Below are 10,665 nucleotides of genomic sequence, written 5' to 3'. Positions count from 1 at the left end.
TTTCATTTATTATTGTATATACACTCTGAATTTTGTTTGTGTAAATCGGATGTCCAAACGGGAGGGAATTTTTAGAAGAAGAAGCAGGAGGAGGTTGGATGGAGAGGGCTGTCTGCTGGACGTTGACGCATCGTCGTCATCTTATCATGAGAGAGCCAGGCAGCCACTCAAAAACTCTGCTAGCTGCGCTTACCTCCACCACAAACCCCTACGTCTGGTCTTCTTCTTCTTCTTCTTCGATTCTTCTCCATCCACTCCACTCCACAGCCACAGATCGAGCTAGCTAGAGTAGAGTATGGGGTGCTGGGGCTCCAAGGCCGGCGCGGACGTCGCTGTGGCCGACGCCTACCGCCCGCCGCCCACCAGCGTCTCTGTCTTCGATATCAGCGCCGTCGAGGAACCCTGGCTCATCGCCAAGAACAAAGCAGCCGGCGATGAGGAAGACGACGACCAAGAGGAGGAAGAAACCGATGAGGATGACGACGAGGAAGAGAAGAAGAACGTCGTGCCGCTCCGGCTCCCGCTCCTGGAAAAGCTCGAGGGCTACGAGCTCGCCCCGGCCTCGTGGTCCGAGGTCAGCAAGGCCCTGGAGGACATGAAGCCGGAAATGCTGCTGGATTCCAACACCAATAAGCCACCGGATCCCAAGAAGAAGACGGCCAAGAAGAAGAAGAAGAAGACGAACAAGGAAGAAGAAGAACCAGCAGCAGATGCTCAAACTCAGGAGCAGAAGCTGCAGCCGCCGCCCGACGAGGAGGTTGGCAAGAAGTCGCCGCCGCCGCCGCCGGAGCTGGCGGGGCGGCGCGTGGTGAAGGACAACCCCTTCCTGATGCGCGACCGCGAGAGCAGCAGCAAGGCCGGCAACGCGCCTCGGTGGAAGCGGCGCGACCCGTTCGAGGGCTGCCCCGAGCGGCGGCCGCCGGGCGCGGCGGGCGGCGGGGTAGTGCTGTACACGACGACGCTCCACGGCGTGCGGCGCACCTTCGAGGACTGCGAGCGCGCGCGGGAGGTGGTGGAGGCCTGCGCGGAGGCGGCGGGCGTGGGGGCGGTGGACGAGCGCGACGTCTCGCTGCACGGGGAGTACCTCCGCGAGCTGCGGGAGCTGGCCGGCGATGGCGCGGCGGCGCCGCCGCGGCTGTTCGTGATGGGCCGCTACGTGGGCGGCGCGGAGGAGTGCGTCAGGCTGGCCGAGTCCGGCAGGCTGAGGGAGATGATGCGGTGGGTGAAGGCGCGCGGCGAGGCCTGCGCCGCCAAGGACGGCCGCGGCTGCGAGGGATGCGGCGGCGCGCGCTTCGTGCCGTGCTGGGAGTGCGGCGGCAGCCGCCGCAAGCTGGTGGTGGTGGAGGGAGGCGGCGGCGGCCATCAGGATCAGGTGGAGAGGTGCGCCAAGTGCAACGAGAACGGACTCATGATGTGCCCGCTCTGCCACTGAATCTCAATCTGAATCTGAATCTGAATCACCACTGATCATCATCCTAGGCCTCTTTCTTCAATGTAATCATCAATATGATGGATCGCTTATTAGCTTGCGTTGCATCGATCCCTTTTGTTCATTCATTCAAGAGATTTGAACTAGTACACTACTACATAGGGTATATGTATGTATATGTAGTAGCATCCACTATATGTATATTGTACATCGAGTATGTATGTATGTATGTTGGTTGGAGCCTTAGTTGTGCACATTATATATAATAACCTTGAAAAAACTAAAGAATTTGGAGGTATGCTAGGGGCATTCCAGCACAGTCATTCCCATCTCTAGGGTATTGCATATAATCTTAGCTTCTGTTTGGATTCAAGTGCTAATGGATGAAAGTGTTAAACTTAGCGCTAGTTCATCTAAATAGGAGTGCTAATGGAGTGGGCTAAATTTTAGCCAACACTCAAATATGTTAGTAAATGTCCGAATGCTAATAGATGATAATAGTTGTGAGGGTGAAACTCTATGGATGTGATATGAATGAGCAATCAGTCGGTCAATCCTTCCCAATCCCAAGGCACCTCAATCACCGTGTTCGGCTGGAGGCTAGTGCCTCCAGTAGACTCCAGCCACCAGCCAGGTAACAGTGTTTTTCTCTCACACCACTCCAGCTCCAGCCTGCCGAACACGGTGAATGAGCAGAGCAACAAGTAGTAGCAAGCAAGCATCACATGGATGCAGGGCCAAGGAACAACAACAACATAACCTTTTTTCCCAAACAAGTTGGGGTAGACTAGAGATGAAACCCGAAAGAAATAAGTTTAAGGTTCAGGCACATTGATAGCTAGTCTCCAAGCGCTCCTATTCAAAACTATCTCTTTAGAGATATTCCAATCCTTAAGGTCTCTCTTAACCGACTCATCCCACGTCAGTTTAGGTCTACCTCTACCCCTATTTACATTATCGACCCGCTCAAGAACCCCATTACACACCGGTGCCTCAGGAGGCTTTCGTTGGACATGTCCAAACCATCTCAGCCGATGCTGGGTAAGTTTCTCCTCAATTGGTGCCACTCCGACCCTATCCCGAATAACTTCGTTCCGGACTCTATCCCTCCTTGTGTGCACGCAAAACCACCGCAACATCCGCATCTCTGCTACACTCAGTTGCTGGACATGTCGCCTTTTTTTAGGCCAACATTCAGCACCGTTTAGCATCGCCGGACGAATTGCTGTCCTATAGAATTTGCCTTTTAGTTTTTGTGGCACCCTCTTGTCACAAAGGATGCCAGAAGCTTGCCGCCATTTCAACCAGCCAGCTGAAATTCTATGCCTAACATCTTCATCAATGTCGCCATCCTTTTGTAGCACCAATCCTAAATACTGAAAAGTATCCTTCTGGACCACCACTTGTCCATCTAGACTAACGTCTCCCCCCCTCATGCCTAGTCGCGCTGAAATCGCACATCATGTACTCGGTCTTGGTCCTACTAAGTCTGAACCCTTTCGACTCTAACGTGCGTCTCCATAGCTCTAACTTCCTATTAACCCCTGCCCTACTCTCGTCAACTAGCACCACATCATCAGCAAAGAGCATATACCAAGGGATCTCACCTTGTATATCCCTTGTGACCTCATCCATCACTAAAGCAAATAAATAAGGGCTCAATGCTGACCCCTGGTGTAGGCCTATGTTAATAGGAAAGTCAGTGGTGTTGCCATCACATGTCCTGACAAACGTCGAAGCATCCTTGTACATATCCTTAATAAGGGAAATGCACTTAGTTGGGACTTTGTGCTTCTCCAAGGCCCACCACATGACATTTCTCGGTACTTTGTCATATGCCTTCTCAAGGTCAATGAAGACCATGTGCAAGTCCTTCTTCTGTTCCCTAAATCTCTCCATCAATTGTCGTATTAAGAAAATCGCCTCCATGGTTGACCTTCCAGGCATGAACCCAAATTGGTTTTGGGTCACACTTGTCACTCTTCTTAGGCGATGCTCGATAACCCTCTCCCAAAGCTTCATCGTATGGCTCATCAACTTAATCTCATGGTAGTTAGTACAACTTTGAACATCACCCTTGTTTTTGAAGATAGATACTAATATACTTCTCCTCCATTCTTCCGGCATCTTGTCTGACCGAAAAATGAAATTAAAAAACTTAGTTAACCATACTATTGCTCTATCTCCTAGGCATCTCCACACCTCAATGGGGATGCCATCAGGGCCCATCGATTTACCTCCCTTCATCCTCTTCAAAGCCTCCCTGATCTCTACCTCCTGAATTCTCCTCACAAAACGTCTGTTGGTATCGTCAAAAGAGTCATCTAACTCAAGGGTAGGGCCCTCACTCTCCCCATTAAACAACTTGTCGAAGTACTCTCTCCATCTATCCATGATATCCTCATCCTTCACTAGCAGTCGATCTGTCCCATCCTTAATGCATTTGATTTGGTTGATGTCCCTTGTCTTCCGCTCGCGGATCCTAGCCATCCTATAAATGTCCTTCTCCCCTTCTTTCGTGCCTAGCCGCTGATACAGGTCATCATACGCCTTACCTTTTGCTACATTCACAGCTCGCTTTGCAACCCTCTTCGCTAATTTATAGCCCTCGATGTTGTCTGCACTCTTGTCAAGGTGGAGGCGCTTGAAACACTCCTTCTCCTTAATAGCCCTTTCCACCTCGTCATTCCACCACCAGGAGTCTTTCCCCTCCTGTTTGCCTCCCCTACTCACGCCAAACACCTCTGAGGCCACCTTCCGAACACATGTTGCCATCTTTAGCCACATGTCATCTGCGTCTTCTCCTTCTTCCCAAGGCCCATCACCTAGCATCCTTTCCTTAAACGCTTGTGCCGCTTCCCCTCTAAGCTTCCACCACTTTGTTCTCGCAATCTTGGCACGTTTGTCCCGGTGGACACGTACCCGAAGACGAAAGTCCGCCACCACAAGCTTGTGTTGAGGGACAACACACTCCCCAGGTATCACCTTACAATCTAAGCAATCACGGCTATCCTCCCTCCTAGCAAGGATAAAGTCGATCTGGCTCGAGTGTTGTCCACTACGAAACGTCACAAGATGGGATTCCCTCTTCTTAAACACGGTATTCGCTATCAACAAGTCGTAGGCTAACGCGAAGTTCAACACATCCTCCCCCTCTTTACTCCTGCTACCGTACCCAAAACCCCCGTGCACTCGCTCGAACCCTACATTAGTCGCACCCACATGGCCGTTGAGATCTCCTCCTATGAAGAGTTTTTCGCTGGTAGGCACGGTGCTAACCATGCTATTTAGATCTTCCTAGAACTGCATCTTGGTGCTCTCACTAAGGCCTACCTGAGGGGCATAGGCACTGATCACATTCAAAACCGAATCTCCAACTACCAACCGGATTAGGATAATCCGGCCGCCTTGCCTTCTAACCTCTACGACTCCATCCTTAAGGCTCCTATCAATCAAGATGCCTACATCATTCCTACCCGGAGTTGCTCCCGTGTACCAAAGCTTGAAGCCAGTATCCTCAACCTCCTTCGCCTTCTGGCCCTTCCATTTAGTCTCCTGAACGCATAGAATATTTACACGTCTCCTAATTGCTACATCAACTAGCTCTCGCAACTTACCCGTTAGGGACCCTACGTTTCAGCTACCTATACGAATCCTAATTGGCTTGGCTAGCTTCCTTACCCTTCGCACCCGTCGAGGGAAGTGCGAAGACCCTTGCTCTTTTTTCACTACACCCGGGCGTAGATGTAGCGCGCCATTCAGGTGACGACCTTACCCTTGCTCACTTATCATCGTACCCAGGTCATGATACGACGCGCCCTTGGGGGGATGGCGACCCGGCCCTTGCCCATTTATCACCACACCCGGGTTCCGATGTAGCGCGTCGCTAAGAGGGTTACGCCCCAACGAGTTTCTTGTGGGTTTCAAATCCATTAGAGTGGCTATTTTTATGCTGGTTTGCCAAAACTTAACGCAACCCTCTTCCTTTATCCGGGCTTGGGACCGACTATGCTGAGACGACTCAAGAGAGAGTCTTCCAGTCAGCATAGGCGGAGTTCAGGGCCAAGGAAACGAATAATAAATAAACCAATGCATGTTGCTGCGAGATCTCAACGCAACGGCATTATTCCGCCTTCTCACACGACAAGTTTGACATTAAGTAAGATCGGTACTACAAATTAGGGGAATAGATAGAGATGAACTCTTTCAGTTACTAAATGTTAAAGAATAAACAAAAGAAAAGAAAAGAAATGATCGGTCGTCAGCTCTAACATCACCATTTCTCGCCTTTTTTAGTTTTTTGAAAAATTTCTACACTACCATCGAATTTTCCGACACATGCATGAAACATTAAATGCAGTTAAAAAAATAATTAATTACACAGTCTAATTGATTAGTACGAGATGAATTTTTTAAGCCTAATTTATCTATAATTAGATATTATTTGTCAAATAAAAATGAAATATGCTACAGTACTAAAATTTAAAATTTTTCGCCGACTAAACGGGACCACTCGATAGATAGATACTCCGACGTCCAAAAAGAAAAGGAGAAAAGAAAAGAAGCTTTTCGCGTTGAAACTGTTGAAAACTGGAATGAACCAAGTCCAGTCTGTGTTTGATTGTGTTGTGTGTCCCATCCGCGGCCATCCCCCTTCATCTCCTCCATCTTGGCAGGGTGGGGAGGGGGAAGAAAGAGAAGAGCAGGCAGCTCTGCACACGCACCCAGACACAGAGGCAGACCGCAGACCCGGCGCATCAGCCAGCCGAGCCAGAGCCAACCACGATACCCAGACCCCTTCCTCCCTCCAGCGCGGGACAGCGCATCGCAGTCGCCACGCCGCCTCGCCGGCGCCGCCCCCGCCCCCGTCACCCACTCGGATCTCTCTCCCCGCCCCCGCCCTGGGGCCCGCTTGCCTCGGATGCTCCCGGCCTCGCACCCGCTGCTCTACGCCTGCGTCTTCCGCGACACCCACCTCGTCGCCGAGCTCCCCACAGACGCCGACGACCTCCCCCCGCTCGCCGCCGCCCTCGTCGCCGCCGCCCCGCCGCACCACCGCCACCTCACCCACTCCGCCGCCGGCCGCGCCCACGCGCTGCTCCTCGCGCCCCCGCTCGCGCTCGCCGCCGTCTCCCGGTCGCCGCACCTCCCGGCCGCGCAACTCCTGCTCTTCCTCCGCCGCCTGCGATGCCTCCCCGAGGACAGGATGCGCGACGAGATGCCGCGCCTCGCCATGCGCCTGCCGCTCCCCACCGACGACGAGGCGGCGCTCGCGCGCGAGGCGCAAGACGTCGCCGCCGCAGAGGCCGAGGCAGAGGAGGCGGCCAGGAGGGACGCTGAGCTCGCCGCGCGGAGGACGCCCAAGCGGGACCGCCACCGCCACCACCACGGGGGCGCCGCCGCCTGGGCCTGGAGGCGACAGCTCTGGATCGTCATACTCGTGGATCTCGTCCTCCTCGCCGTCCTCTTCGCCGCATGGCTCGCAGTCTGCAGGGGATTCAGCTGCATTGGCCGGTAAATAGCTACACAAGTTTTCAAGGTAAATCAAACCCACTGCATGCATTTCCTCCCAGCCTCCTGCTGCCGTCATTTCTATGATTCCAGCGGGTTCAGACTCACAGAAAAACCATCCAAAATGCAACCTTTACCTTAGTATAGTGCGTATTAATCACTGCCATTCAGTTACTCGCACTGTCTGTTGGAGACGAGTCGGGATCCATGCGCTCTCTTTAGTGTGTGTTAATCATCCACATTATCAAATTCGGGTCGCATATAGGACCATGTTTTTTTACCAGTCCTTTGAACCTAGGACAGATCTTATCAAATTCGGATCCACATTATGCAACCTTTATGATCCTACTACAATCTGTATCGCGATCTTGGCAAATATGGCTCTGCTTGAATCATATAGGGAGGCACACGATTCCTGCTTCAAAAAATTGGCACAACAATAGCCCAAGATGTGTTATTAGACTAGTATAACCCAACCTAGAAACGCAACTTCAGTTTAAGCTTGCCCTGGCATAGTTCTAGAGCATCCAAGCTAAAGCAGAAAGGACAACCGTAAGATGGGATGTGTGGAGTTTAGTGCTAATCTGAATTCAGCAGAGGAGTTGACTGGTGAGGTGAAAATTAGACATGTATACTTTCTGCATAGTATTGGTTCATTGAGGATGTGGATGGAATATAGAATTTAGATTTCCAGTGTTTCTCAGGGATGAAAATATCACCATGATTGAGAATTATTTTTTTTCTCTGCTGGCTCGATTTTTGTTATTAAATTGATCCCCTGTACATACACACGGTGGTATGGGTATAAGGTTTGGGGAACTGATTTCTGTGTCTGTTATGAGTAGGATTCGACAATGGACTTGAGTCAGTGATTCGAAAAATTAATTTACTCCCTTTCCTCAATCTCAATCTGGATTTGCGCGGCAAAAAAGATGGGACTAACGAAATCGGAATGCCCCCCGAAAGGGCATCGCCGAATCTAACTTCCTTATTTAGATAGTGTATGAATAGGCCCGACTAAATCCTTGTATGACTTCCTCTATTTATCTATAAAAAGAAATATGACCAAGAGTGGTTCGAATGTATATAGAACGGATTTCTTTTTTTTTCTATTTCCCACTACCAGATAGCGGGCATAAATCTCATGATAAGTCCCAAAAGATTCATATTGAACTTCAATCGGAACTTCTCTTGACCCAACGATGCGTTGATCTAGTTTCCATCGGAGCCACAAGGGATTGTTTAAACCGATTCATTTCTGTCTATAAGCTCCCAGTGCATCATAGGAACTAGAAACGGCATCTGCCGTGCTTAGGCCCCTTCTCCCCTTCCCTAACCCAAAAATGAGTCCACCGCCTGCCTGGCACTATATGGGTATAGGTATGGCGTGCAGGCCAGACCCCCTTGGATTTTAGGTACTTTTGACGGGACTGCACAACTTATTAGGGGGAAAAGAAATCCAAAGGAATACCACAAGCAATGCTGCAGCACTTGTAGTTTCAATTTTCCCTAAACTCAACTGGATAATCCAAGGAACAAAACTTCATTCCCTAGGATAATAGCATGCTTGATCTGAACAGTCCCTGTGAAGCACCCATAACTGTGGTAATCTGTTCCGGACTATATTAACCTTCAAGGCGATATTTGACTATCATTAGTCATGAATCTATTTTATTCTTTGGAACCTTTCTTGGCTATCATGTCTGGTATTAACATGGGTGTTCCTTTCATCATCCTTAACTTTATTTTCTTCTTGCCTACAGTAGAATCACACACATACCCGTTTCTGATAGAGCATTTAACTTTATAACAACTTCATTTTTGATTTTAATATGACCATTTTAAAGTTGCAAAATACAAAGATTCATTTTCTTCTTCTAAAAGTTCTAGTTAACAATGGTAGAAACTGAAAATTACGATATTGCAAATAGTAAATTCATGTAAAACCAGTTGTGAAACTGGTGCTTGTTGAGGTTGGTGGGCTTATATGACATGCCATTAAATGATCAAGCGATAGCATGATTCTATAGATGACACATTGACATTACATCGCATATCATGCAATTTAGATTTGGGAGGTGATATTTAGAAAAAGAAAAGGCAAAGCTGTAGCTTATTTGGAAACTTTCCTGAGAGCTCAGCTGGATATGGTTGATGGGCGTCGCTGCATTCTATCTGTGTATGTACGTTGACTAAAGAGTAATGAATATGATAGATCATTTATTGTTTGTATTGAAAGCTATAGCTGCATGTTAATCAGGTACAGAACTTGAGACTATCTCAACTGACTAAATAACAAAATAAATGAAAACAGATATGTTATTTCTCTTCTGTAAAACTGGTATGTAAACATTGCGAACTAATAGATCAGCTATGTTATACTTGCTTGTTGTGCAAATAAGGAGTTTTCACTTGTTATTGAGCTGTTGCACAACAGTTTGTACTTGCATTGATCCATCATTTTATTGTGGTCTTAAAGCGTTTACTTCCAAGTTCCACATTTGTCTTTACTCTGTAGTCTTTTGTATTGATGCTTTTCAGGGTTCAAATTTTCGACCTCTTGATGCATGGTTCTTGTTTGTATTGATGTGTTCCCTTCTATTACAGCATTATGGTCTTTAGTTCCATGGCATTGAGTCTTCCATCTAGGAAAATTGGGAATGCATCAGTTACTACATCTGCAATTAAACTATATTAAACTGCCTCATCACTGTTGCTATAACAATTACATTTTTTTTAAGATCCATTTGACAATAACATTATGAAGTACCTCGAACAGCTCAGAAAAAAAGGACAAAAATCTAAGTTTAGGAAGAAATGACACTATGTGTGAAACTGAAATTTCAAACTACTATACTGATTTTTTTATCTTTATTCCTTTCTTCTTGCTGTAGGCTGCTGCTCTAATTTTAAGCAAGAATTCTGGAGTGCAGTTGTTTCTCTGAAGGAAAAGTGGTTGCAAGCTGCCAATATTTGCAAGCAAAGGCACTTCGGCCATATTTTTGCGTCCTTATTGTATGAATCGTGTTTAAAAGTGAAGGCCAACAATCTTGCTAGACTTGATAAGTTTTAATTTGTTGGTTTGGTTAAGGTGATTTGTAAACCTGTAGTGCATTTTTTTCGTTCAATTTTTTTATACGAAGCAAATGTTGAGATTTTGTCCCATTGGGTGGCAGATTTGGGTATATGTGAATCTTACTGTCATAACCTTTGCCAGACCTCCTCCTGTTCGTTGTTCCTGTACTCCCTCGTTGCAAGTGTTATGATCATGTATAATTGCTTCCATCATCACCTGGGAACTTTGTGGTATATCTTTTGGGATGCTTATTTTCAAGAACAGTGTACTGTAGTTTGCTGCGTGTAAAATGGAAGCAGAGAGAGAGATGCTGAAACTCCGTAGTATTTTTTTTCCTTCCAGAAGGAAAGCTGTCTGCCTGTACTTATACTTCCTCAGTGCTGTTCTGTGATGGGGCGGCATAGAAGCGCACCAGCTCAGCCACACTCGTTCTACTGAGTTGCTAGTTCCGGCTGTGACGTAGAAATTGGAGAAGAATTTACCCATGATTCGCCTGATGATATCCTTTATCGGTTCAACTTTTCTATTTGACTATTACGGTTTCATGGCAGGGCATGCATATACATGGATATAACAAGTATCCTTGCCAGAACTGCAGGCATGGAAGCTAGTGCTTGCTTTGCACCCCGTCAATCTGCAGGTCATTTCA

The 10,665-nt window shown here is 47.9% G+C and overlaps 2 protein-coding genes across 2 annotated transcripts; both read left to right on the top strand.

Moving 5' to 3' along the window:
• Positions 1-149: 149 nt before the first annotated feature.
• Positions 150-1,752, top strand: LOC120705461 (uncharacterized protein At3g28850-like). Its single transcript, XM_039989785.1, has one exon. The coding sequence runs from the start codon at positions 296-298 to the stop codon at positions 1,430-1,432; it is 1,137 nt and encodes a 378-aa protein (XP_039845719.1). The 5' UTR covers positions 150-295; the 3' UTR covers positions 1,433-1,752.
• A 4,315-nt stretch (positions 1,753-6,067) lies between these two features.
• On the top strand, positions 6,068-10,228 carry LOC120705462. Its single transcript, XM_039989786.1, has 2 exons — positions 6,068-6,968; positions 9,835-10,228. Exon 1 carries the CDS (start codon positions 6,351-6,353, stop codon positions 6,945-6,947), a length of 597 nt encoding a protein of 198 aa, XP_039845720.1. The 5' UTR covers positions 6,068-6,350; the 3' UTR covers positions 6,948-6,968; positions 9,835-10,228.
• Positions 10,229-10,665: the final 437 nt, after the last annotated feature.

This window comes from Panicum virgatum, chromosome 5K (genome assembly GCF_016808335.1).
Source record: "Panicum virgatum strain AP13 chromosome 5K, P.virgatum_v5, whole genome shotgun sequence".
NCBI lineage: Eukaryota > Viridiplantae > Streptophyta > Magnoliopsida > Poales > Poaceae > Panicum > Panicum virgatum.
The sequence above is the reverse complement of the archived record's forward strand: the minus strand, read 5'-3'. Positions and strand labels throughout refer to the sequence as shown.

Bases quoted from the DNA above. Each gene is read 5' to 3' on its own strand.
- LOC120705461 (XM_039989785.1), top strand. From the start codon at position 296: ATGGGGTGCTGGGGCTCCAAGGCCGGCGCGGACGTCGCTGTGGCCGAC.
- LOC120705462 (XM_039989786.1), top strand. From the start codon at position 6,351: ATGCTCCCGGCCTCGCACCCGCTGCTCTACGCCTGCGTCTTCCGCGAC.